Here is a 27621-nt window from a genome sequence, read left to right as displayed (position 1 = left end):
GGGAGCCTGAGGGGTCACTGAGGGATTGGGGTTTAGGGTGACTGCCCCCCATTCTGTCCCTTTTCACACTCTGCCCCCGTCCCCATTCTCCCCCTCTTTGCTGCTGCCTCGTCTCTGGCAACACCTGTGCCTACAGCCTGCGGGGGGGCGATGACCCTACCCCTCACCTGCAGCTGGGTGCGTGATGTTGCGACTGGGCTGCAGCAGGCGTGGTTGGGCTGCCACGCTTATCGGCGCACATGAAGTGCTGGACCCTTGGCAGCCCCGGGCATGGGACATGCATCCCCCATCTCTAGGCCTCACCCAGCACATGCCTGGTGCCCTATCCATCCTGGGGGGTGTTGGAGCTCAGCAAACTCCCTCCATGAGGCTCAGGGCCAGGCCCCCCCGCCCCCCCCGCCCATTGGTGGGGGGGCTCGTGCTAGGGCATCTCTGCTTTCAGTGTCATTTGATAAGCCATTGGATTGAGTCCCTAGGCGCTTGGAGAGCCAGGGCTGGGCATGTGGGGCTAACGGGCTACAAGCCCTGCTGAAATCTCAGCACCTAACACTGGGCACAGACCCACCCATGGCACCCAGAGCTCTGGGCACAAGAACCTACATACTACGGTGAGCGCCCCTGTGGGGCCTGGTGAGGCCCAACCTGCTGCCTTGTGGGGCCCTCTGAGCTCCCCACACCCAGTGATTCGAACGGCCCCGCCCAGCTGGGCCTTCCCCGCACATTCCTGTGGGGCAGGGGGGCACGCAAACCTACACAGGGGCAATTCCCCCAAGCTGGTCACGTGCTGCCAGAGACAGTCAGACCGAGGCCCTGTGATTGGCCAGCCTGGGCCCTGCATTTCCTTCATACCTCCTCTGAGCAGCCCTCGGGCAGACGGGCACTAGAGACCCAGCAGTGTGTGTGAGGGGGTACTGGTCCCCCTTCTGCCAAGGGGATGGGGGGGTCGCATAACAGGCCTGTGCTGGAAGCTGTAACCCAGCGGGCCTCCCCCTGCCCCCCAGGCTCTCTGCAGGGCCCTTTCCCCTGCCCTCCGTGCGGAGTGGCTCTCTGGCTGGGCTCGCTCCATGAGGCTGGCAGGTGGAATGTGGGTGGCATGTTTGCACTCAGGCGGTAACTGTGAATGTCACGCACGAGCGCACGGGCCTGCATGGCGCGGGCTGTGAGCGGGAACAGAGCCCAGGGGGTGGGTGCTGGCAGTTTCAACCAGTGCCAGGGTGACCGGCACTGAACCCGGGCACACAATGGCTGATTAACTGCCGGGCTGTGGGACAGGTGCAGAAGACGGGTGCCGGGAACATGGGCCTGTCACCTGCAATGTCACACTAAGCTACTTGCAGGAAAGAGCTGGCTGAGCTTCAAGTGCTGCTTCCTGGAGCACAGCAGAGCAGGCAGAACTAGCTGGGCCAGCCCTGCCTAGGAATGGGGCTGGGAATCCCCACAACTAAGCCCCACAGAGCACATCCCGCTGGGGCCTGGGACCAATCTGAGCTCCCGCCCCACTTCCCTAAAGCAGGGCAGCACAGTGGGGTCCTGCACAGCCCCTTGGTGGGGATGGGTTTACTGTGGGACCAAGAGCCGCGCGCAGGAGCTGACCCACATCCCTTTGCACACCTGGCAGCTTCTGGTCCAGCCTAGCAGGGGTTGGCAAGGGGCTGCCTGTAATGATTGAGGGGCAGCAGCTGAGCTGTATGTGTGGGGAGCCCTGGGCTGGGATTGGGGGGGCTGCAGGTGAGGGTTGAGGGGCAGAGCTGGGGACAGAGGATTCAGGGGTATTGGCGGCGCTGGGGGGCAGCCTAGGGTTAGACTAGCAGGGGAGATGAGGGGCAGGATTGAGGGGCAGCAGCAGAGGCGGGCGGCATAGGTGTAGTTTTGGGGCGGGGGGGGGGAGCTCCAGTCACCAGTGGGGAGCTCAGCTCTCTGGACTGGCCCGGAGCCTCTCCAGAGACAGGGCCCAGGGGTTCAGCACCAGGTGCTGGAAGGAGCCCCGGGGAGCAGGCTGTGGGCTGACCCAGCCCTGGGGCCAGGCTGCCTGGGACACAAATGGGCCCCTCCATCGCTCTGGAGTCTCGGCCCTTGGGCATGTCATGGGTCAGGTCCAGGAGCTTCCCCAGCTCAGTGTCCCGGGTGGGGCTGGGCGGGGGAGGTGCCAGGCGTGCTGCCCTTGTCCCTCCAGGTAGCCTACGGCACCAGCATGGCCCCAGGGCAGGGAGCATCCCTGCCAGTGCTGGAGCCTAGGCCTCCCATGCCCCAGTGCTGAGACAGGGCAGCCCATGGCTATCCAGCCTGCCCAGCATCACATGGGGGAGTCTCCAAAAGCCAGCGCCCCACGGCTCTCCACACAGGAGGGCACACGACAATGGGGTGCACAGGCACTGGTGGGTCAGTGTGAGGTATGCGTGTAAGGCCCCCACTTCACCCTCCCCTACATAGCTGGGGCAGGGGCCACGGGTGTGGGGGCTAAGGCTGAGGAGGGAAAGCCCCCCTGGTAGCTGCAGGCAGGACACGACCCTGAACCCACAGACTGACACCATGCTGCTCTGCCTGCTCTCCCTCCCACAGTGTGTCCTTCCCGCTCCACGTGTGCCTCCCTCTCCCTTCCCCTGTGTACCCCCCCCCCCCCCCGCCGCCCATCAAGTGCACTATGCATGTCTGGGCTCGCCCGGCAGTGCCCGCCATGTCTCGTGGTGCTCAGGAGAGCCGAGCGTGCCAGGGCGCGAGTGAGCGGGAGGCGCGGGCTCAGAGAGCAGCATGGGGTGCACAGCGTCCCGGCCCACATGGGAGTGGCCCAACCAGCCAGTGCAGCCACATCGTTCCTGCCTGTTTGACTTGGCACAAACGAGGCGCTGACTAATCCTGTCCCATATGAGGCCCTCCTGGCACCAGCATGTGCAGCTTCTGGGGGCATGGCCCCAGCACAGCTCCCCCCACCCCCCGGTCACTGGACAGGTCAGGCTCCTACATTCCCATCCACCCAAATGTATCATGAGAGCCGTGCACTCTAAGTAAAATTAAGCCTCATCCAGGATCCCGTGATAGAACTCTCAAATCTTGGGGTTTTTTTTCCTACTGGTGCAATTCACATGAACAGGGCCAGCCATAGGGGTAGGTGACCACCCAGGGCAGTGTGGGGTGGGGGTGGGGGGCATCTGAGTACCACTTGGGGGGGGGTTGCAGATGATCCCAGGGCTGGAACCCCTTGGAGCTACAGCAGGCCAGCCTCTGGATCCCCCTTCCCATGGGCACGGTGCTTGGGGGGGGGGGGGTCCAATGGAGCTCCCAGGCTCAGAAATGCCTCCCTGTGCAGCCCAGCCTCGGTGGCCAGAGAGCAGCGGCTGCTGGCTGGGTGCCCAGATCTGAAGGCAGCACTGACACCAGCAGCAGAGCAGAAGTAAGGATGGCATGGGAGGCATGGAGGCACCCAGGGGTGCCGGAACAGGCGTGGCCAGGGGGCCATGCCCCCCCCTCACTTTTTACTGGCCATAAGGGCAAGTGATGGGGAGTAGGGTCAGAGAAGAGCGAGCAGGGGGTGGGGCCTTGGGGGAAGGGGCAGTGTAGGGGCGGGGCCTCAAGGGGAATGGTAATGTGGGGCAGGGCCTTGGTTCGGGCGCCGATGGCCCACCCACTTTGTGGGAGCTTCCAGCACTCCTGCAGACCCCCCCCACAAGCGACATGGTTGGCACGCTACGGTTCAGGCGGCGAAACAGGGCCTGAGGAGCAGCAGGGACAGTGTGAAAAGGGAATGTGGAGAGTGCAGCAGGAGGCAGATTTAGCAGTTGCAGGGAAATGGGGTGCAGGTGGATGTGGAGACCCCAGGAAGGAGGCTGGGGGTGGTGGCAGAGGCTAGTGATGGAGTGGGAGATGGAGGGGCTTGGATGGCAAGGCCCCAGGCTGGGGTAATGGTGGGGGGGGTACCCTTGCAGTAGCCAGGGAATGGCAGTGTGGCAGAGTTGCCAACTCTTGCCATCTGATTGCGAGTCACAGGAGTTTGGGGCCTGCAGGAGCCAGGTAGGGTGACCAGACAGCAAATGTGAAAAATTGGGACGGGGGTGGGGGGTAATAGGAGCCTATATAAGAAAAAGACCCCAAAATCGGGATAGTCCCTATAAAATCGGGACATCTGGTCACCCTAGAGCCAGGAGCTGTCATGATGACAGGCCTGGGCCCATGGCAGAGCTCTGTGTGGCAGCCTTGGGGCTAGGGAAACAGACCTGCCCTGCCACTGAACCAGGTATGGCCCTAGAGCAGAGCGAGGCCAGGGGCAGGAGGGAGCAGGGGAGGCAAGGAAAAGCTGCTGTTGGAGCCTCCCACTGCTTTGGACCCGCTCCTCTACTTGGGATCTGGAGAGAGGAGCTGCCGGGGAGGGGAGAGTCGGTGAGGTGGTGTTGGTAGGCCAGGGAAGGCGAGAAGCCCAGGAGGCAGCAAGCCAGGGGAGGACGGGGAGGAGTCAAGTGGATGGCAGGTCCCCTATCATAGGCATGCAGGGTGGGTAAGTGGGGTCGCCAGCTGAGCAGCCAGGGACAGGAGAGTTTGGTGTGTGCATTAACGACTGACTTTTCTATCACACCTGGCCAGAAGTGGGGGGAGGGGGTGAACCAGTGAGCCCATTGGTGCCGCGATGACTTCCTGGCGTTGGCAGGGGCTCCCACACCAGACTCACTGGGGCGGAGTTGACGGTGCTGCCAGGGGACCGGGGCTGGAGGAATGGCTCGACGTGGGTCACACTCCAGGGCCTCTCTCGGCGCGCTCTTTCTGAGGGTTTTTTCCCTCAGCGCCGGAGCTGGAGACCAGCATCGAGCTGCGTGGCGCCGGAGGGGCACTTCGTCCCGGAGTGCTCAGTGCTGAATCCGAGCAGCTTGACTCCGACGCCGGTCTGAGCAGTTTCCATTCAGAGAGCCCTAAGCTAGCCTCTCTCTTTCTCCGTACAACCAATCTGACAGCGCGCTTGAGAGTGAGCCTCTCCCAGACACTTTGGCCAACTGGAGCGTGGGTCGCTCACCAGCATAGGTTTGCCACGGGTGGCACAAGGTTTGGCGCCCGGGGACCAAGGCATGCCTGGCCCCAGGGGCAAAGGGAGCCTCTCCCCTAAAGGAGGCAGGCTAGCTACTCGCGCGATATTTACACTATTTATACTATTACATTAAGACTAATAAACTAAGCTGACATGAAAACCACTGAAACCTCCTTGCCTAAGCAAGGGGAGTTGTTCCAGCATCTTGTTCCACAGATGGTAAGAAGGAACTGAGAGGGTCTGGGGCCGGCGGTGCTCCTTATACCAGTGCATGAGCGAGCGGCACCAGAGTGCGCTTGAGCCGGCTCGCCGGCTACCACTGAGGGAACAATCTCCGGCACCGGGCATGCGGCGTGCGCACACCCAATGTGGAATGGACGCGCACAAGCACTCGAAGAACCCTGAATAATACCTAATGGGCTATTTCCCTAGCAACAGCAAAAACAACCCTCATCATTTCCACTGATCTGCAAAGCAACTTCTAGCCGTAACAGTCAGACACCCAGCTCCAAGGTCAGCTAGTCACACTCCCATTCTCATGGCTGTCACTTATTAGTCTGATTAACCAAAGCTGCAGCTGTGCTGCTCTGGCTGCCTAAGCAAGGTCACATTATCTTTTCTGACTATGTGGGTTTCTTGTTCTCAGCTTATGGTGGGAAGAACACAAAATGGCAGCGGGTTATGCCAAGTCCAGGGCTCTCGTACCACCAGGGGTCAAGTCAGTTAAACCTTTGCCAGCTCCCCCCGTCCCCCCACCTGCCCCTCAAACCCTGCTGTTTGGGCCAGTAGCAGGCTGGGAGGAGAGAGTTGGGGGTGGGGGCGGGGATAGGCAGCAGGGGGCTACAGGGAATGCAGAAAGTGCTGGCAGGGAGGGAGGGTCCCCAGCACACAGCAGTGTTCCCAGGTGCCACCCCCACCTGCCAGTGTGAGACCGACGGCCTGTGCCACACACTGTGCCCACACTGCACACCAGATGCTGGCCGAGCATGGCAGGAGTACGGGCAGTAGTTGTGCGCCCCGTGGCACAAACACCCTACGCTGGCTCCCTGCCCTGCCAGCTTTGGTACCCCATGCTGAGCGGGCAGGGCAGGGAGCCAGCTTGCTGTGCCTCTGCCTGGCAAAGGCAATGGGCGGATGGAGGCCAGATGGGCTGTCCTGCTGTTACTCGGTCCCTGCTCAGGTGCAGGAGTGGGGGGAACCTCTCTCGCTAAGCAGTTACCGGGCCCAGGCACAGAGCAAGGGCAGTGAGCGCTGATTGGCTAGGCTGGCCTTTTTGGGTGATGGCAAAGCCACACCGTAGCTGAGACTCATCACTGTAATGAGCTGTCAGTCCTGAGGTCTCCACCAGGTGCCCTGGATCCAGGTGGTAAAGGCCTGTGGGTTGAAAGCAAGTTCCAGCCCTGCCTGAGACCCTAGCACTGCTCAGGCCTGGCCCTGGCATACACCATCTGCTGTGGCTTATTCCATTGGGGGCGCTCGTCCCTTCAAGTCAATACTATAAAGCAGGCCAGGGCTGTTATTTTCGTTTGACAGGTGGAGAACTGAGGTACAGGGAGATCTGGCCTAGGTTGCACAGAGCATCTATGGCAGAGCTGGGGTCTGACCGGCGAGCTCCTGTACCCTGGGATGGTGCTTGCAGAGGTTGGGCTGCTGTTTCAGATGAAGGATACTTGACCTCCCCTAAGCACGTGGCTCACAGGGGGTCCCCAGCACAGATCACGTGAGCAGAGGGGCTGATTAAGTTGTCCAGACGCATTCCACCCCGGAGGAGTATTACAGCAGCTCCAAAGGTATCCAGCGAAAAGGTTTTCCATGAAAAAAATAGCCAAGTTTAGAAAAGAGAAGTTGAGCAAAAGAAATGGTCAAATGTTTTGTGAAAAATCTTTTTCCATTTAAAAAAAATATTTTTTTCCCCCAGAATCGTCGGCCAAACGGTTCTCCAAACGAACAAAACTTTTCAATAACATTTTCCAATAGAAATATTAGAGGGGGAAACACAGAAAATGTCAAACAATGAAAACCAGCTCCGTTTCAAAGGGAACCGACGCCGCAAGGGCAGTATTTTTGGCACAGTTTGATTTTTCAGTTGACTCTAGTTACCGTGTGTGCCTCTCCAGTTCCCTTCCTGCTGCAATTTGGAGACATTCTTCTTTGCTTCCTGCTCTGAACTGTTGGGTGGTGCTGCTGTGCAGTGCTAAACAGCCACCCTGCTCCACCCTAGAGGTGGCTGTAGTTCAGTGGTGGGCAAAGTGATTCCTGGGGCTATAGTAAGTAAAGCGCTTTGGAATATCTCAGGCCTAGAGATGAGCCTGAAGCAAAACTCTGGCTTGGACAAGGCCCCTATGGGGAAAGTTTGGCTCCAGCTCAGCGTCTTGTGGCTTGGCCCCATCTTTAGTCCAGGTGAACAGGGCTGTGCCAGGCAGGCCTCTCTGTCACGAGAGCCAGAGTGTGCAGGACCCCTGCTGCAGTGGGGCAGCTCCTGGACTTCCCTATGGCAGCAGCAGAGCATGGTGGGTGGCCACATCCTGCTGCTTCCTCTGCACTCCCAGGGGGAAGGAATGAAACAGCTGCTCCCCGACCAAAGCAACAACCCCCCAAAAGGGGCTGTTCAGACTGGGCCTTCCCAGCTCCCAGAGCGCCAGAGGCAGCGCACAGGGCCTATCCCTGCTCTCCTAGCCCCCTCACCTGCTGCTGAGGCAGGAGCAGTGCCAAGGGGAAGGGGAAGGGGCAGCTGCGCGGGAGTGGGGAGTCCACGGAGAGGCCCACGAAGCCCCAGCAGGGCTAACGGCATCGTCCCAGCCTGTGTGACACCAGGATCAGCCCCTGGGACTCACCAAATGTGAACCAGGAAGGTTTTTAAAGTAAACAGTGTCCATTCTCCTTTGAGAACAGGTCAGCGTTGACCCAAAGCTCCCCCCCCCCCCGCCCCCGCAAGTGAAAATGGCCCCGTTATTCAGCTGCCGCCCCTTTCCCATCAAGCACACGGAGGCTCAGCTTTGGGGGAGAGACTAGCTGCCCCAGTGGCACTGAGATCTCAGCCAGATGGGGGGGAGGGGCCGGGCACAGCCGACATGGTGATAACGTTGGTGCCTAGCACTGCGCAAGGGGCTGTTCTCATGGTTAACATTCAGGAGACCTTGGTGCTAGTCCCTGCTCTACCACTAACTCAGGCAAGTTCCCGGCTCGCTGTGACTCAGTTTCCCTGACTGTACAATGGGGCTGCTGCTGCTGACCTGTCCTGGGGGGCTACAGGGATTAATTACTGCTGCCTGTGACATGCTGGGAGCCTAGGGGATGGAGGCTGTGAAAGGAGCATGCTAGACAATGGGCCCTAAGAACAGTGCGTTCACCCCACCAGCCCTGTTGACCCTTGACAGGTCCGGTGCAGAGCCCCCCGAGCCTTTGGGCTGGGAATCTGCTCAGCGCAGGCTCTCCCTGCACATTCCTTCTTCCAGATTGGGCAGGCCAGGAGAACCCCTTTCCTTCTGGACTTTCTGCTTCCTGGGGACCTTTGTTTCTGCCTGCATGAGGCTTGGCTGTGAACCCGATCGTGTGTGCTGCACTCTGAGTCCAAACCACCTCAATGCTCCTGGGGAGCCTGAGGGCTGCTCCAAACCCATCCCCATCCCCATCGTTCTGATCCGGGGGCCGGGTCCAGCCCGTCCCCAAGGGGTCTGATCCGGGGGCCGGGTCCAGCCCGTCCCAAGGGGTCTGATCCGGGGGCCGGGTCCAGCCCTTCCCCAGGGGTTCTGATCCGGGGGCCGGGTCCAGCCCGTCCCCAGGGGTCTGATCCGGGGGCCGGGTCCAGCCCGTCCCCAAGGGGTTCTGATCCGGGGGCCGGGTCCAGCCCGTCCCCAAGGGGTTCTGATCCGGGGGCCGGGTCCAGCCCGTCCCCAAGGGGTTCTGATCCGGGGGCCGGGTCCAGCCCTTCCCCAGGGGGTCTGATCCGGGAGCCGGGTCCAGCCCGTCCCCAGGGGGTCTGATCCGGGGGCCGGGTCCAGCCCGTCCCCAAGGGGTCTGATCTGGGGGCTGGGTCCAGCCCAAACATGCCCCAGCGGAGGCTGCCAGGGGTCAGTTTAGGAGGCTCTGGGCTGGAGTTTGGGGGAACGCTCACATAGGCAGAATTCGGGGCAGGGGAGGGGTTGGTTGAATTTGGACCTAGTTGTGCAAAGGTTTGCTCAGCCCCTGCACAGGTTGGGCTGTAGCACAGCATGGACCCACCACCAGGGAGAAGCCAGGCTGGGGTCAGCAGCAGCCCTGCACCGTGGGTGGGGTCAGGGGCATGGGGGCTGGTTACTAAGAGGGTCACAGCCTGCCCCAGCACTAGGGTGCCAGCAAGTGTGAAAAATCAGGACAGGGGGTGGGGGGTAATAGGCACCTATATAAGAAACAGCCCCCCAAATCAGGACTGTCTCTATAAAATCAGGACATCTGGTCACCCTACCCGGCACTGAACCACCCAGGATACTTCCAGAGAGCAGCTGGGACTTGGTGCAGAGCCGATCCCCAGGGCCTGGTTTGCCCCTGGCCACAGGCTCTTAGGGCCATCTCACCTACCAGCTCCCCGCGTTAGCTGCAGGCAGCATGGGCCTGCCCGTGCCCCGCAGCTAGGGTGCAGTCACAGTGCTGGCACTGCCAGGCAGGGCACGGGGAATCCTGCTCTAGATGGCGGGTGAGGTGGGATGGGGAGGGGAGGGGGTCTCTGAACAGGCTCTGACAACCCTGAGAGTTCAGCCTAGGCCTGGCTGAGGATTGCCTGGATGGGTTAATGTTGCCCTATGGGTGGCCGAGATGCTGCGTTTCATGACCGAGGTGTGATTTACCCTCCTGCATGTCATGGAGAAATTCCTCGGGGCTCCGTCTGCTCCTGAGAGCAAACCCCAGCTCGCCTGCACCTCTGCAGAGGTGCGGCCCCAGCCCTGGCCTGGCCTGCCCCAACTTGATCAGTCACCTCAAGCCACCTTCAGCCCTTGTCCCTGGGCCGGGAATCAGCAGTGTTCCGTGGCTGCAAGCGTGATGTGCTCCTACAGGAAGATAGAGTGAGGACTTTGACCCAACCCCACTACCTGGCTCAGCTCTAGGAACTGGCTGAGCCTGGCGGAGGCTCCTTCTGGCTGAGCCGGGATGTTTCATAGGGCCACAGGGCTGGCGGGTTCGGTCTGTCTCTGCTTGGCCCATCGTATCTTTTCTGCAAACCGATTCCTCTGTGACCATCACCTGCCAGAGCTCTGGGTGAGGGGCAGCCACTAGGGTGAGTGATGGGGTCCTGACGTGGAGAGCTGGGGGAGTCCCCAGATCATCCCCCAAGTGCCAGGCAGAATGGACGAGTAGCCTGGGCCAGGTCTGGGGCTCCGGAGCTGAGTTCTGCCCCTGGCTGAGCAGGGCACTAAGGCCAAGCCAGTGAGCTTTGACGCAGGCGAGACCAGCCCTGTTCCCTTTGGCTGTTGCTCCTGAAGTGGCTCCAGGCACCACTTCTTCTGTTCCTGGCACCTTCACGCCCCAGCCCAGTCAGCCTGTCACTGCACCTGGACTTCCTCCTTAGCGTGGGGCACCTGTTCCCAAGCCTGACCCCAGGGACGACACCCCCAGGGACTCCATCTCCACTTGCTTTTCAAGCACCTTGAAGCCCGCAAGATTGCAATGTGCTTTGCAAACTACGTGCCCAAGAATTGCTTCCCTCCCGGCTGAGATGCAGCAGTCTCTGAGGTGGGACGAAGCAGCTGCTGAACAGGGCATAGCAATGCTATCCCACAGTTCAGGAGAGCAGGGAAGGATGCCGTTTCCCACTGAAACTGCTGGGTGATGCATGGAGAGGAAATTCAATTGCCCATGTTTGCATTTGGCCAGTGTGGGCAGGGAGGGCTAACACCCCTACTCTGTGTCACATAGACATTAACGAGCCGAAGCGCCGTCTGAAATCCCCTTCGAAAGGCTGCGCGCTGCCCCCCACGCTGCAGAGGGGCAGGGACCAATGAGTTACCAACGCTGCCCCAAGCAGCACCCGCCAAGACCCACAGAGGCCTGAGCCATCTCCCATGGGAGCCCTTTCCCCAGGCTGACACCCACCGCGGCTTGGCTGGTGGCACCTCGCAGCCCCATTGCTTCGCTGTAACCGCTGCTCGACTCTTGATGCTCTAATAGCCTTGCCTTGTTCTGAGAGACTCGGGGGCTCCAAAGTGCTCCGCCAACCCCCCCAGTCTCCCTCTGCCTTCTCCAGGATTAATGAGCTGGAGGCCGCTGGCTTTTGTGTTTGATTTTGCCAGCAGAGAGCTGCCCTCCACCCCAGGAGAACAGGGGCCCCCACAAACGCAGGGCTGGTTTCGATGTGCTAATGGGGGTGGAAATAAACCCGGTGAGTTAACAGGGCGGAAGCAAAACTTGGAGCGAGAAAGAAGGAAGCCAAAGAAAGGTGCTTGGGAGGTGTGGGAAAGCACCACAGAAGCTCAGCCCCTGAGAGCAGACAGGCTGTGGGGCTAACGAGTTGGGGCAGTCTGCAGAGGAGTCACTTGGAGCCCTGGGGTGGGGCTTTCTCTGGCCTGTGGCTCAGTAGCCCCTGTGCCCTCCTTGGTTAAGAGGGGGAGGGGGAGGAGAGGCACAATGCAGCAGCTGTCTGGCCTGTTCTCACAGGGCTGATGAGGTTTGGTCATAGCACCGGATGGGGTGTCTCCCCTTAGATGTGTGGGACAATGTGCTCCAGGCTTTTCGACCCATGGGAATCCAGCTGTGCCATCTGTCACGTCCCCCCACCCCCGCCAGTACAGGGGCCAAACCCCGAGCTGGGGTAAGGAGCCACAGTGCTCTGGGCTCAGCTGACACCAGCTGCCCCTGGGCCAAGTCTGGCCTGTTGGCTTGTCCCTGCCTGGCTCTAGCCCGGAGGGGGGGGGGGGGGAGGTGGAACCACTGTCAGGGCCTGAGGCTCCTCCTCAGCACACGCTGGTCCCGAGGTGAGAGGTTGCTAGTGGGGATCATGAGGCTCAGGACCCTGGAGGGGGCGGGGGGGCTCCCCTGGCCCTTGTGCCCATCCGGCAGAGTCTGGGGCATACACAGTCCGGCGGGCTCAGCCCATGGCCAGAGGCTGTGTGGTCAACCCCTCGCTAATGTCCGGTAGGGTTCAGGGTGCGGTGAGAGCACCAGGGGCTGTCTGTGCTCACTGGGCCCAAACAAGAGGCTTGCCCAGCTCGTCTCTGCCAGTCTGGATGGGAGCGCTGCCAGGCTCTTATTGGCTGGCTAGTTTGGAGGCAGAGATGTCCCCCCCCCCCGCCCCAGATTCCTCCTCCCCCTCGCATTTGGGGCTCACAGAGCCGGGTCTCTTGCTCAAAGTGTCTCTTCCAGCCCAGCCCCTGGGTGTCTGGGCCCTGGGCCAGTGGGGGGAGAGGAAGAGGAGCCCATGCACCTGCCCCTTGTGGCACCAAAGCCATGGGCCAGAGCAGCAGCGAAGGAGGCTGAGTCTGGGAGGAAGAAAAGGGTCCCTTCCCCATGCTGGCCCTGCTGGACGGGGCTGCAGGGAAACCAGATCCCTCTGACTGCCTCTCCCTTGCCCATTGTCCCTGGGCCAGGGTTTGTGTGAGGTACTTAGCACAGGGCAAGCTGGGGCTTGCTTGCACCACCAGACAGACGCACCTGCCCTGCTCCGCATTCCAACCACCGGCTCCCCCTCCCCGCCTGGCCATTGTTCAGTGGGTTGGTCACTGGCCTAAGCTGTATGGCACAGGTCCCGTGTGGACTAGGGCGCTGTGCCCCACGCACATGTCCCAGCAGCTGGAGCAAGGCCCAGTCCCAGGTGGCAGGGCCTGGGGGGAGGCAGGGCCTGGGGAGGAAAGCCGGGGCCCCTTTGGGGGGGGTGCTGGGCTGTGGGGATCCAGCCTTGGGCTCGCCTTCCCCTCTCTGACCTTGGCTGAATCTTGTGCCTCATTCCCTGTCCCAGGGGCTAGTTCTGTCCCAGAGGCCCTCTCGGGGAAGCTGAATCTGAGGTCCCTGCAGGGGACAGTGGGATGCGATGGGCCTAGTGAGGTTGGCTGTCTCTGGGACCCCCAATTCTGTGTAGTGCTGGGTGTGTATGGGGGAGGTGGTGGGGAACCTCATGCTGCTTGACAGGGACTCAGGGGGTGTACCCTCCCAGCACCCCCGCTGTGTCTGGGTGAATCTGTGCCCCCCAGCCCTGTGCCCCCCATGCCCTCTCTGTGCTGCTTCCCCTCCCACCTGCTGGAAAGGGCCTTGTATGGAGCCCCCCCAGGACAGAGCAACCCCCCCAGCCCAGCCACTGCCCCCCTTGGCCCAGACCCAGGGGGTCACACAGTGGATGATCCCACGTGGAGGCGGGACCAGGCAGGATGGTAGGGGCCAGACTCAGGGACACTGATTCCAGACAATATGGGGACCCACACAGCTCTTCCTGCAGCTCTGTTGATGCCTCTCAGTCCTGACCTGCAGCCCCTTGGCGATGAGACGTTGCCCATGCCTGAGAAGGGCAAAGCCAGAGGACACTCGAGTCAGTCGTCCATCTTGGGCATGGGGCACAGACTCAGCAACCCATCTAGTAGCTGGCTCCTGCGGGGAGCTGGTGCTCATCTGTCAGCAGTTTTATCTGGCACAGCAAATGACTGCAGGTTGTGGGCCTGAAATGATCTCAGGCTGTTCTCAGGCTGTCCGTGGGTGAGGAGCCCAGCTCGCTTTCGTGGAGCCGGGTGTGGGACGGGAGTGCCTGGTGCTCGCTTTCAAGCACTGCGGGGTGAGCTGAACGCTGGGTTTAGGCACCTGATGCCGATGCTCATCAGAGCTCAGAAAAGGTGCTGGTTGGCACAGACAGCAGGACGTTGGATGTGGGTATCCAAGGAGCATGTAACAACTCACCTGCCTGGAAAATAGAGATGCTGGAGCTTTGGGGCCATCCCCAGTCACTGCCAGTGATGAGAGCTGGGGGATCTACACTGTGACAGGTAGGAGGGCCGCTGAGGTATGGGGCCAGGGGGAGCTGCAGTAGGTGCAGAGCTTGGGGGCAGTAGCAAATATTCAAACAAGAACTCTGAAGGCCGGGGTGGAGAAGGGTGAATAGGGTTGGTTGGTCCAAAGGGACGGGCGAGAGCCATTCCGAAGAGATGGGTGATGGTCTTTGTTGCTCTCAGCCAGTCGAAAGGGAGTCGGGTTCAGATCCCCGAATCCGGAGTTGCAGAGATGGGTGCAGTGAGGCGTCCAGTGCGGTAACGCAACCGATCGCGGAGAAGCCAGTGGGAGCCCTGGGGAGAGTTCTCTTTTCTTTGTGAAGGGCAGGGCGCCCTGGAATGGGTTCGCCGCAAGAGAGGGGCCCGATCCTTGGAAAGCGTCGCAGTTCCAGCAGCATCCAGTGAGCTCTCGCTGGGCCTTGAAAATCCAGAGCAGATGGTGTAAATCTCGTGTTAGCTGTACCCATATCCGCAGCAGGTCTCCAATGGAACAGCCTCTGGCATGTGTAGGAAGGGAAGTCAGCAAGCCAGATCGGGATAAGGATTGGCTCTAAGCCGGGCTTGGTCAGTCGGCTTTGGGTGTGTAGTGGGGCTGGACAAGATGCCCTCCTGGATATGAGCCAGGCCCCTCCTGAGGATTGCCCAAACTTCAGCGGGCATTGCTCACCTCTGGCCCTCTGGGGGGTAGCTTCTGCCCTGGCTGGCACCAAGTAGCTGATTTAGTACCAGTGGGAACAGGGAACTCCAACAATTTAATTCACACAGAGGCCTGTGGGGGGCGCTGGTGCAACGTGAATCCTGCTCAAAATGTCAAAGTGAAGCAGGTCCATAAGCACAGGCACAGACACCAGGCGGGCAGAACTAAGACTGGTGCAGTCTGACTCTGAGGGCTTGGCTACACTGGAGAGTTGCAGCGCTGGTGGTGGGTTTACAGCGCTGCAACTTACACACCGTCCACACTTGCAAGGCACATACAGCGCTGCATCTCCCTGGCTACAGCGCTGCTGTACTCCTGCTCTGCCTCAGGTATAATTATTGCAGCGCTGGTGATGCAGCGCTGCTCCGCCAGTGTGGCCACCAAAAGCGCTGTAATTGGCCTCCAACAGAATTTTCCCATAATGCTTTTAACTAAAGAACTCTTTGTTTTGTTATGATGCCTCTCTTTGTTTTGTTGTGAACTCGGGGCTCCTGGAGCTGCTTATCTAAAAAACAAACACAGCTCCTGTTTGCTGTGAATGAGGCAGGCAGGGGGATGAAAGTCTACAGCTAGTGTTTGCTTTAGGAGAGAAACAGCTGGGGGGGGGGGGAGGGAGTCCGTTGGAGCAGCTGCTTATCTGGTCTGCAGGCTGTTTGCATTTAAGAGTGAACGAGGCATCGGGGAAATGGTCAGAATTTGCAAGGCAGGGAGCTGACACAGTGTCAGCTCCAAAAATCCTCTCTCTCTCCCCCATGCTCCCTGTCACATGCCACCCCACCCCCCTCTTTTGAAAAGCATGTTGCAGCTACTTAAACGCTGGGATAGCTGCCCATAATGCACCACTCCCAACACCGCTGCAAATGCTGCAAATGTGGCCACACTGCAGCACTGGTAGCTGTCAGTGTGGCCACACACCAGTGCTTTCCCTACACAGCTGTACGAAGACAGCTGTAACTCCCAGCACTGCACATCTGCAAGTGTAGCCAAGCCCTGAGGTCCCTGGCCTGGAAGCAGCCCAGGTCTTTTAGAGCGAATCGATGTGGCTCAGTGGGCCCTGCTTGAGTGGCCCGTTCCTCAGAGCAGTCCCCAGACATGGCCCCATGCAGATGCAAGAGGCACTTGCCAAGCTGGGCTCCTCACACCTATCCTGGGCTGGGACGCTTCTGTTCTGTTAAGAGCTCTTTGATGTCACTTTTCCTCTTGCTGTGCGAGTTGGGACCCCTCGTCACGGGCACTGGTTCTTGGAGCCAGGCCAGGAGGGCAGTCGCCCCATTCCAGGTGCCCAGGCAAGGTGAATGGGGCTGAAGGAATAATCAAACTAGGCACTGGGAGAGAGGAAGATGGGGTTGGAGAACCCAGGCCATTGTTTCTTCCAGGGCCTGAGGCCAGGTGCCTTGGTGCAAGGGCAGCCTGGCGCCCCATGAGCCCAGGCAGGAATTGGGGGGATTAGACCCATCGGGGAAGGGTCAAGGGCAGGGGCAGATGACCAGGTGGGTGATCCAAAAAGCAGGCTCCAGCCAAGTCAAGGAGAGCAGCTGCGAGGCAGAGCTCAGCCAGGGCACAGCCGCACAAGGAGGGCTGAGACCCTGCACCGATCAGGCCAGCTGGCAGGCTGGGGAAGCGTGCACGTGAACCACCCAGTGCTCAGGAGGCATGTGGCGCCCCAGACGTGGGTGCAGGGGGGGGGCATAGGAGGACTCTTCTGGGAGCCAGCTGATGTTTAACAAACCAGAGGGGTGCACGCGTAGCTTCTGTGGGCTGAGCCCCAGGAGCTCCCTGCGGGCTACACTCCCACCACCTCTATTGCAGGGAATCCCTGGAAGACCCCAACCTCACTCCTGCCTGGAGTTTTGTGCACCCTCCGGTCCCAGCTCCCCCGACTCCAGGGTCCCCCAGGCCAGTGGCTCAGTGTGCACCATTCCCCCCATTGCCAGGGGCTCTGTTCTCCCCTCTCCCCCAAGGCCCCCACTCCATGCCAGACCCCATCTGCTTTGTGCCTACACAGAGCATCTGCCTGAACTGCACAGTGGGGGTGTAGCTGGCCAGTTGTGATGCCCAGCATCCTCCCGGTGCTCCTCACCTGGCAGAGTGGCGCTGTGCCGGGGGTTGTTGTCTGTGTATACAGTAAAGTGAGCAGCTGCCAGGTACCTCGGACAAGGGCCAGCAGTTCTAGTGGGAAGTTGCTGTAGTGGCCATTTGCCATATTTGAGCTGCTCAGTCCCAAGCTGGCATATGCTACCCGCCACCTGCCTGTCCTCGGGGAGCCCCGTACCCACCCCACGTGGCAGCATTTGATGGGAAGGGCATAATCTGGGTAGGCTGGTATTGGTGCCACCAGCAGGGCAGATTTCAAGCACTGGAAGGGCTCCTGGCAGCCTTCAGACCAGCCAATGTGACTTCTTGGCACCTGTGAGAACATGCAGGTGGATCTGGGGCAGTCAATGGTTCTGTGATGCAGGGAGTGAGTGTGTGTCCTGACACGTCATGTGGGGAGCTGCACATAGGCCACACAGAAGTGTAGTTCCCTGTCTTCACAGGACAGTGGGGACTGCCCTGGCTGTAGCTTTCTCCGATCACAGGCAGAAGGCACGCAGGGACCTTGCTGTGGGATGGGGGAAGAGAGGGGCGCTTTCTCTTATACATGCAACTACACTCCCCCCCACCCCCCAAAAAAAGTCCCAATTTTTCACACTATCTGGTCACCCTATCCTGACCCTTGACAACTTCTCAGGTAGGTCTTAATAACCCCAGCACTTGTCTAGGCCATGCGGGAGAGGGGAGTTTGTCCTCTGATACCGGTCCCCCATACAAGACACTTCAGCCTTCAAAGTGATAACTCTAAGGCAGGGGTGGGCAAACTTTTTGGCCCGAGGGCCACATCTGGGTATGGAAATTGTATGGCAGGCCATGAATGCTCATGAAATTGGGGGTTGGGGTGTGGGAGGGGGTGAGAGCTTTGGCTGGGGGTGCGGGCTCTCGGATGGGGCTGGAGATGAGGAGTTTGGGGGTGCAGGAGAGTGCCCCGGCCTGGGACTGAGGGGTTTGGAGGGTAGGAGAGGGATCAGGGCTGGGGCAGGGAGTTGGGGGCTGGGAGGGGAGCAGGGGGGCAGGCTCTGGGCAGCACTTACCTCAAGCAGCTCCTGGAAGCAGCAGCATGCCCCTCCTCCGGCTCCTATGCAGAGGTGCAGCCAGGCAGCTCTGCGCATTGCCCCGTCCACAGGCCAATGGGAGCTGTGGGGGCCACACTTGGGGCAGGGGGCAGCATGTAGAGCCCCCTGGCTGCCCCTATGCATAGGAACCAGAGGGGGAACACACCGTTGCTTCCAGGAGCTGTGCGGAGCCACAGCACACACAGAGCAAGGCAAACCCCTGACCCTGCTCCCCAGCTGGAGTGGGGCAAGCCCCGGACCAAGCTCCAGGAGGGAGCTTGAGGACCAGATCAAAACATCTGAAGGGCCAGATGCAACCCCCAGGCCATAGTTTGCCCACCCCTGCTCTAAGGTGTATTGTGTGTTGCTGAGTAGGTGGTGGTTACTTGTGTTGTGCTGCTGGAGAATGGAGTAGATCTGGGTGGGTGATGAAGGGTGATGGTGGTGGGGGCTGCTATAAGAGCTACCTGTGTTTGTGGTCAGTGTGTGTGCTGGGTATATTGTTGTGTTCCTTTGGGTCTAAGTGGGTTGTGCTGGGAGGTTTGTGTTGATTTGTGCGGGTAGCAGTTGAGACAAGAATCCATCATCTGTGCAGTCTTTCATACAACCAATGGAATTGTTGCATGCAAATGAGTGGTAGTGTAAGGGTGGTGATTGGTTGAGTTCCCTCCGCTATTACTCTTGGCATGGCATAGATGCAAGCCTGGCTGTCACAAGGGTGGAATTCCTGGTCAAACCGGCTGAGAACTTAAAAACTGTGACAGTACCAGATCATTAAGCCCAGTGACAACTGACCCTAGTGATATTCTGAACCCAAAGAGCCCCTGATTGTAGCTGTCTCCATCACTTCACACTGACTCAATATTCTAGGCTTCAGTGTGACACACAGCTCAGTAATGCTGGGAATTCAAACTGGAACAGGTACAGAGACAGGCTACTAGGATGATCCGAGGAATGGAAAACCTGTCTTATGAAAGGAGACTCAAAGAGCTTGGCTTGTTTAGCCTAACCAAAAGGCAGCTGAGGGGAGATATGATTGCTCTCTACAAATATATCAGAGGGATAAATATCAGGGAGAGGAATTATTTAAGCTCAGTACCAATGTGGGAAGTTTAGACTTGAAATTAGACGACGGTTTCTAACCATCAGAGGAGTGAAGTTCTGGAACAACCTTCCAAGGGGAGCAGCGGAGGCAAAACTAAGCTTGTCGTCAAGACTAAGCTTGATAAGTTTATGGAGGGGATGGTATGATGGCATAGCCTAATTTTGGCAATTAATTGATCTTTGACTGTTAGTGGTAAATATGCCCAATGGCCTGTGATGGGACACTAGATAGGGTAGGATCTGAGTTAGTACAGAGAATTCTTTCCTGGGTGTCTGGCTGGTGAGTCTTGCCCACATGCTCAGGGTTTAGCTGATCGCCATATTTGGGGTCGGGAAGGAATTTTCCTCCAGGGCAGATTGGCAGAGGCCCTGGGGTTTTTTCACCTTCTTCTGCAGCATGGGGCATGGGTCACTTGCTGGAGGATTCTCTGCACCATGAAGTCTTTAAACCACACGTTGAGGACTTCAATCGCTCAGACATAGGTCAGGGGTTTGTTACAGGAGCGGGTGGGGGAGATTCTATTGCCTGCATTGTGCAGGTCAGATTAGAAGATCATAATGGTCCCTTCTGACCTTAAAGTCTATGAGTGTATGAGCTTCCCTTATCAATCTTCTACACTTACACCTACACACACTTTATATATATCTATATTTATCTATATATAATTTCACTTCCCCACTGAAAAAGGATGGGCTTTTAACCAAAGTTGTCCTCTTTCTCAGTGTTAGAATAATAGTTTTTGGCCATCTAAAGTCATGGGGGCAGGGCATCAGTGAGGGTCCCACAGATTAAGACAGGGATTGACCTGGAGCCAGTGGTGGGCAGTATGTTTTGAAGGGAGGAATGGGGGGGAGGGCAAGGATGTGGGAGTTGGGAGGCACAGCTGAAGACCCCCAATACCTTCCTGCACAACTCTGACCCGTTTTCCACCCCATACTCTCCTATCCTGCTCTGAGCTCCTTTCTCCCTAGAAACAGCATCATTGGGGGAAAAGGGGTAAGCCTGGAGGGAGCATGGGGAAGTGGGGAGTTCTAGGTTCCCTTCCCCTATTGGGGAGCAGCAGAGGGAAGTGGAAACCCTTGGGCTCACCCCCAACCTGGTGGAGCAGCCACAGGGAGGGAGTGTAGAGGATGTTGCAGGTATTTGTAGGGGAGGGAACAGATTGTTCTCTGGGGCTCAAAACCACTGCCAGAACAGAATCAGAAAAGGGAAAGTTGGGGGAGCAAAGGCCCCTTTGAAGACCATCCCTTTTTCACCAAGGGAGCAAATTCAGTTTTTCAGCAGAGCTCTAGTCACTGAACTGGGGTTTCTAAAGACAGGGTTTGGCTGGTCCCCTACATCATCTCCCACCCACCAGATTCTCGCCTGCTGCTCTGACCACTGAGCTATGCACCACTCAGCTGCCAGCTCCACTTTCTCCTGGCCCCTCTATGCCCCCCTGGCAGGCCCATGCCACGCCTTGAGGGGAGGTGGTGGGGCTGTGAGGAGCGCATGAACCCGCCAGAGGCAGGCAGGGGCTGCAGAGTGTAGATGCAAAGTCTCTGCTCCAGCTCTGGGCCCTGTGAGGCACAGGGGGCTCTGCACATCCATCTGTGGCTGCAGCACAGGGAGTTCTGGGAGCTGTGAAGTGGCCCATTCATCTCAATGAGGTGTTCTCAGCTGAGTGAGAACACCCATGCAGATGAATGCAGCCTGAAAGAAGAGGTGTCAACTGCTGCATTCACCTTAGCTGGTATTCTCAGCTCTCCCTCCTGTGGACCTGTGCCAGGCACTGAGCATGCCCATTCTCAGCTCCCAACTCTGAGCTCAGAGCTGCACACTGGGCTACACACCAGACATGCCCATTCTTAGCTTCCCACTTCCGTCAGGGGCTCCTGGACCCCAGGCAGAGAGCAATAGCTTTGGAAACATCTTGAGCCTGGCCCCTGGTCCCATTGCTCAGTGTCTCAGGGCAGGCCGGGGCTGTATATTTTTGGGGGTGGGGGGTGGTCAGGGCCTGAGTTTTGTCTCCTTCCTCTGCAACCCAGTTATAAGAATCCAAAAATGATAAAAGCAGCTCACGCTGAACTTTCTATCTCTGGGACCCCTCATCCCACCCCCAAATGCACCCCAGGCTCCAGCAATGAACAAGGATGGCCAAGCTGTCCCCCGGCTCCAGCTTCCCTGGCTCCCAGTGAACAGCAACTGGGGTCTCTGACAGCTGGGGGCAGGGAGGCCAGGCTGAGCTCCTGCTCCAACATGGGAGTGGGAGGGAAGGGACCAAGGGGCCCTCCACCCCCACAGGGACCTGCCCCTCACAGCTGTCTGTAATCAGGGTGTTTTCTGCACTGTGACCTGTAGTTAACCCTTTGACTCCGGAAGTCACAGTTATCACCACTGTTACTGGCTAGGAGCAAGCTTAGGGGACACATGGCAGCAGCAGGGAGTGCCAGGAGAAGCCTGATGCCTGAGGGTGAGTGGGCACCGTCAGAGCTCAGGGGAACACCAGGGCACCCACTCCCAGCGCACAGCGGGGGGGGGGTAAGGTGCCACCAGCTCAGCAGCAGAGAGTCCAGGCACCAGATGGAAAGAGCCCATCCTGCTTGTGTGGCAGGGACATCTCCCCACCACCAGTAGACGAGCTGGCCGGAGGGTGGGGAGGGCCATGGTCTGAAGAAGCAGTCGTGAGCAGCAGGGCCCCAGCAGCCCCCTGGGCATGTGGAGCCTCCCTGCCCACAGACAGATCCCATGCCTGGGGCCCTGCAGATAGCTGCTTGGGGAGACAGGTGCTGCGCTCAGAGTGCGGGGCTGGCAGGATGGAGACCCCTCCAGCCCCAGCCTCCGCCAGACCTCTCCTGGGCCCGCTGTGCACGTCCTGGGGTCTGAGAGCCATGGGGTGAGGCCTGGCCTCTGCAGAGGAGTCAGTGTCCACCCGGTGTCCTGCAGGGGGTCACCCTGCGACAGGGCAAACCCAGGGCCGAGTCTGGGCTGCTGTAGGGGCAGAGCACCGGAGACTGAGATGTGCTTCCCAGAGGCATGAGAAGGGCCCAGTGCTGGCTGCCCTTGGAGAAGGGGAGTGATTGCCCTGCCCTGTGACTAGGCTGGAGTTTGCAGGAGTTTCAGCTGGGGCCAGCATCCAGGGGGTTTGGTTTGTGAAGCTGGAACAAACCCAGAGCTCTTCTCAGCCGCCTGCCCTGGAATGCTCTGCTCCCCCTGCATGGAGCGGAGGATGCACACGGCGACTCCAATAACAGAGAAACAGAGGCTATTGCTCCATGGATTTATTACTCTAAACAGAGGAACAAAGGGAGGAGCCCCCAGAAATCCCTGCCGGGGGAGACAGGCAGCTCTGCGCCCCGGCGCAGAGACAGGGAGCTGGCCCATCTCGCTGGGGAGCAGCAGAGAACAAAAGGCGTGACGGCGAAAGGAAACAGACGGCAGCGCCCAGCAGCCATGCACACAAACCTGCCCACGGGAACGCGTCCTTGTGGGCACAGCTCCCAGCACGGACAGGAAACTCCTGCAGGGTCCGGGCCAGCCCCAGGGGTGGGGTGGGAGACTCCCCACAGCACAGAAAGCAGGAACAAGGCACACGGCAAGGTCACCGCACTGAGCGACATTGATCAAGGCAGGCAAAGGGGGCACCAACAAGGCCATGGGTGCTGGCTATGTACAGTGGGGAAAGGTAGGTGCCCAAACGCCCCCTGCTCCAGGTCTGAAGCTGTGTGCAGAGCTCCCTCAGCCCCGTAGGCTGCCAGCACCCCCACACCCCGCTAGCAACTCTGCCCAGTGACCATGCAGCAGCAGGTCAGGACGAGGGGCAGAGAGTCACGCCCCTGAAGCTAGCGGTGATGGGAGCTGCCCTGCTGCCAAAGGGAGTCACCGCAGTCAGCAGCGAGGGCTGGGGGGTGCTTTTCATGGCATCTCCCTGTGCCACGGCCACGCCTGCTCTCTGGGGCAGGAGCCGCAACAGGAGTATTGGGAAGACTGCCCCCTCCGCTGCTACCATGCACACCCCATCTCCTCAGCAACAGACACACCCGAGCCCAGGATTGCAGTGGGGGCCCAGGGCTGAGCTCCTGCCTCATAAAGGCCCTACCTGGGTGGGGGGAGCTGGCGGCAACTCAAAGGGGCCCTTGTTGGGGGTGGTTCTCTGCCATGGAGGCCTTTCCCAGGCCCCAGCATGGCAGGAATCCCATAGCAGGGGGCAGGACCCCTCTCGCCCTCCCTGGGCCTCGTTGCTGGCAATGCCGCATGCTGAGCGTGGAGAGATGCTGGGCCGCACCCCACCCAGACCCGAGCGCTTGACTCATCAGCCCTGCCCCAGCCAGTGTGAGACAAGCTGCCGGGTTGCTCCTCCCCCAGCTGTAACAGGGCCTAGCACTGCCAGTGCGCTGCTCCCCACTCTCTGCAGGCCAGGCTCCCTGCCCCTGCCCGGGCTCAGACACACCACAGTGGTGCAGGGACTATGGGGAGATGCCAGGGGCTGGGACTGGGGCCAGGGAAGGGTCTCTCCAGAGCTGGGAGGAGCAGGTGCCCGGGCCTCACCGCAGCAGGGAAAGTGGGCAGAGTAGTAAAGGATGAGGAACGGGCTAGTCTCCCTAAGGGCTCCCCTGAACAGTGTCACTCAGCAAGGCTCTGCTGGCCCTGGCCTTGCAGGGAGCCAAGCAGGTGCTGCTGGTGGCTGCCTGGCAGGGCAAAGTCCCCACCTTCCGGCAGGATGCTTGTGCTTGTGTCTAAGGAGCTCCAAAAGCTGCCCTGGAGCCCGCCGGCTCTACAGTGCAGGCAGCTGGCTGTGAGCTAGGTAAGAGCCTGCTTGCAGCCATGCATGGCACCCTAGGGCCCAGGAACCAGGGCCTGGCAGGGAGGAGCCACAAATGGGCTGGAGGGGGCAGGGTAGCAGGGGCAGCTGAATCCAAGAGCCCTGGTGCAGGATCAGGAAGGGGAGCGGCGACCCATGTACCCCACACTGGAGATTTGGCTGGATCTTCCCTGGGAAGGACTGACCCGGAGCAGGCTCCCCCCGCTGTGAGTGCAGCCGGGGCCCTCGTCCCTTTGCAGGGGAAGTCATGAGCCTGGCCACCCTGTTCCTCCCACACAAGGCTGCAGGGGAGTGAACGCCAGCTGCAAAGCAATCATGGGGTCACCAGCTGGCTAGGAGGCAATGCCACTCCCAGGGAAGTGACGCCTGGAGAAGAGGGGGTGCCACATGGAGAAAACAGCTGGAGACCCCCTTGGGCTGGGTGCCCCCAGGAGAAAACAGAGCAGCGCCTGGCCGGCCTGCAAAGGGCAACTGGCCCAAGGCGTATTTACAGGGGAGGGGCAGCTCCAGCCCCCAGCTGCGAGCAGTCATCGTGTGTACAAAATATACATGGGAGTGTCCTTCATTTGCACCCCCACCAGCCCCCTCCTCTGGCTCCTCTGGGGGGCGGAGGGGGTAGAACGGGAAGTACTTTAAACTTTAAAAAACCAACCTGTGCAAAAGTTGTGCCCATTGGTGAGGGGAGCGGCCAGTCCCAAGAGGAAAGTGGGAGCCAGGGCCCCAGGGACCCTGGCTCAAACCCGCTGCAGGAGGCAGCGCCTGCCTTCCCCTTGCCCCATTTACAGACTCATTTAACACACCCGAGCCATGATCAGAGTGTCAGTTGGGGGCCCGGCTGGGCGCGGGCAGCTCCTGGCTCCCTCGGGGAGAAGAGAGCTTGTGCGTGTGGCTTGGGACGCAGTTGAGACCCCCGCAGGCCTGGGCGGAAGGAAAGGCTGTGCGCGTCCTCCGGGCAGAGCCGGGGCTGGTTGAAGAGGAGGGGCTGAGTGGGACTGTTGGTGCCATGGCTTGGAAGGGTCTCGGAGTCGGACAACCCTGAACAAGAGGAGAGAGAGAGAGAGAGAGAGGTCACAACCCCTGCTGCCCTCTCATCAGCCTAGGGGTGGAGCAGGCGGGCGCAGGATGGGGTGAGCCACAGCTTGGGGGGAAATCAGCCAGCATGTGTGCACCGGAGGAGCCCAGTGGGCCCGGGACCTTTCTGGGTGGGCCAGAGGGACTCATGCTGCAAACGGGATGCTCCCCACACTCCAGCATATGCCAGGTATGCCCCGCTCTCCTTTGCTGGGGAAGGGGACTGCCCTGCACTGGCTCCCAGGACAGAGGGGCTGGGTGGGGACCCACAAGGATTTCCTGTCCAGTTTCTCGGCTTTGCTGATGAGTGCATGAGCCCCATGCCCTCTGCCACAGTTCAGCAGGACATGGACCCAGCAGGCACCGGGGCCCAGATAGGAACCCCCACGGGTTTCAGGCTCTTGGCCCCCCAGTCTTTGGGGAACTCTGCACATGGTGAGTGGAAGCAGATTGGATCAGATCTCCTTGTGTGTGGGAGAGAGGGGGTCTCTGGGCCAGTTCCGCACCCTGGTCACTCATGCTAACAGGGCTGAGTTACTCACACAGCCATAGGGCCTCCTGCAGGAGCATTCAGTGAGGGACTGGGGGAGGGTGCTCAGCATAGCAGGGACCAGGCTCCTCTGTTCCTGTCACAGCAGCAGTGGCTGAAGGCACCATGTGCCTTGAGTCGCAAGGAGTGGGCTGAACTCACCTCGCTCTCTTGGGGAAAGGGACACTGGGTGCTCTGCCCAGCAGTCTCCCCTCGGAGCCTGGCAGGGTGCTTGGCCTAGCTAGCGCTGGGCAGAGGGGACTCAGGAATGCTGCCAGGGGCTGGGATCAGAGCTGCCAGGTCAGTTTGCAGACAGTATACAAAGGAGGCACAAGCTGAGCAGTCTGGAGAGAGAAGCCCTGGGAGCAGCTGAACTCCAGGATTTCAGGCCAGTTGGCTCATCACATACTTGTCTCCCACGCCCTGCTCTGAGGCCTGTTACTGCCACCCTGTGGTGAGGGGAAACCGTTGCAACAATGCACCAGCCTGGGCTGAGCTGGAAGGGCAGGAAGGGGAGAAGGGGCCAGCCTGGTAGTGACACATTCAGTTAGTCTGCCCCCACCCTGAAAGGCTCCTGCCGCCCCATGCAATTCCCTGCACGTAAGAGAGAATGAGATGACGTACCAGCTTACTCCTCTATCCCAATAGAGCAGGAATCGGGACCCAGTGCTGCCCAGGGCAGGAGCAGGGAGGCAGACAGAAGGAAGGAGACATTAGAGAGATGCTCAGAACAGACCGCAACTCTACGGGAGAGAACAGGCTGCAACGACTACAGCTGATGGAGCTGCGCTGGGAGCAGCTCAGCCACGAAGCCCCCCGAAGCGCAATCCCCGACCCGCGGCACAGTGAGTGGGGCCCGGCCTGCCCAGAGATAGGCCCCTCCCCCCCACAGGATGACCCCAGCGCGCCGCGTGTGGATCGTGGTGACAGCATGCATGCCCAGGGGCCCCAGCATGGCAGCCCCTGCCTCTCCCTCCTGGGTCAGCAGTATGGAGACAAGGAGCAATAAAGATCCCAGTGTGCCCGGCATCTGCTGCCAGGTGGGCTCTTCCCCTCGGTGGGAGCTCACAGCTGGAGCGCCAGGGCCAGTGATCAGATGTGGCAGCTCACGTATTCATGAATCTTTGGTTGGGGGGTGGGGAGAGAATCTCACCAACTCACATGGGGCAGCCACTATCACACTTGGAATTGTGTTGCCCTCTAGTGGCTGCAGCCCAAAGAGCAGAAAGGAGGAAAGGGGGTGGGGTGGGGTGGGTGGCTGGAAGCAGCAAGACAAAAGGGTGGGGCAGGAGGGGACGGCAAAGGGAGAGAGAGGGGAAGCAGAGATATAGGGCAAGTTACCTCTCTGGAAGTCCCGCTCACCCATGCTCCTGGGGGCAGCAGTCAGCGCCACATGATCATGGCAAGTGGGTGCTTTAGGGGAGAGTTTCACTCTCTGCTGGAGACAAGCTGCCTGATGCGCTGATCCAGGCAAGTAAGCTGCAAGCAGGGTGGCTCAGCCCGCAGCAAGTACACACAGCACAGACCCCTTGCCAAGCCACGGCAGTGCAGCCCCCCACCAATCAGCGCTGTGCCAGCACAAGGAGACCTCCCCCCGCCCCCGGGCTGGGCTGTTACCTGGCAGGTACACATCGACTGCGGGGTCACTCTCCGACTGCGTAAGGCTCCTGTGCTCGCTGCAGATGTTCTCCGGCAGGATGTCTTCCATGGAGGGCAGGTGGCTACCTGGAGTCAGCAGAGAATGTGGACAGCTTAGTCCCAATGCACCGAGCGGGAGAGAGACAGCAGGCCCTGTGCTGCCTTCCCTCCAGAGGAGAGGCCAGTGCCAACAAGACCCCCCCCCCCCAGCATGGGGAGAACAGGTTCCTTAAACGCTGCCAGGTGACACGGCCAGCGAATGAAAAAGGCACCTCTCTTGTCTGCAGCCGAGACGCTTGAAGACACATCAGGCCTAGGGAGCCCAGCGAAGTCGCGCAGCGCCTCCTGCCATTTGTCCTGCAAGCCCTGCCCTGGGCACTGATCACAGCACCAGAGGGCAAATCTTAGCAGCACTGAGCCAGCCCCACGCATGCAGGATACAGCCTGGGTCTTGCCCACCGAGCAGCGCTGGAGCGAGGAGATGGCCGCCTAGCATTGGGCAGGATGGAGAACCCATCCCCGGTGCTCTCCTCCCTCCCCATGTGGAGGCCACCTCCCACAGCGGATCAACAGGCAGGTGTTACTGAGGGTTTGTCTAGGGAATGAGATCTAGGCTTTTAAGTTGCAGTGAAATTTCCCATCAAGTGTTTGGGAATGGTGGGTGCTGCCTGGCACAATGGCCAA

At 59.8% G+C, this 27621-nt stretch overlaps 1 protein-coding gene across 4 annotated transcripts in view; it reads right to left on the bottom strand.

The window, feature by feature from the left end:
- Positions 1-22143: 22143 nt before the first annotated feature.
- The window catches only part of MGRN1 (mahogunin ring finger 1), a 114791-nt gene continuing 109313 nt past the window's right edge, over positions 22144-27621 (bottom strand). The window contains exons 15-17 of one of the 4 annotated variants that reach the window (XM_039491197.1): positions 26917-27024; positions 25924-26042; positions 24597-24734 (exon numbers count right to left, since the gene is read on the bottom strand). In XM_039491197.1, the coding sequence (XP_039347131.1) occupies positions 25936-26042; positions 26917-27024 (215 nt within the window). In that variant the 3' untranslated portion in view covers positions 24597-24734; positions 25924-25935. Of the gene's footprint in view, positions 24735-25923; positions 26043-26916; positions 27025-27621 lie in introns of all 4 variants that reach the window. The other 3 variants (XM_039491199.1, XM_039491198.1, XM_039491196.1) reach the window with 3 other exon arrangements.

Source organism: Mauremys reevesii, linkage group 10 (genome assembly GCF_016161935.1).
Source record: "Mauremys reevesii isolate NIE-2019 linkage group 10, ASM1616193v1, whole genome shotgun sequence".
Taxonomy (NCBI): Eukaryota; Metazoa; Chordata; order Testudines; family Geoemydidae; genus Mauremys; species Mauremys reevesii.
Note: the sequence above shows the minus strand (reverse complement) of the source record. Positions and strands in the feature narration are given on the sequence as shown.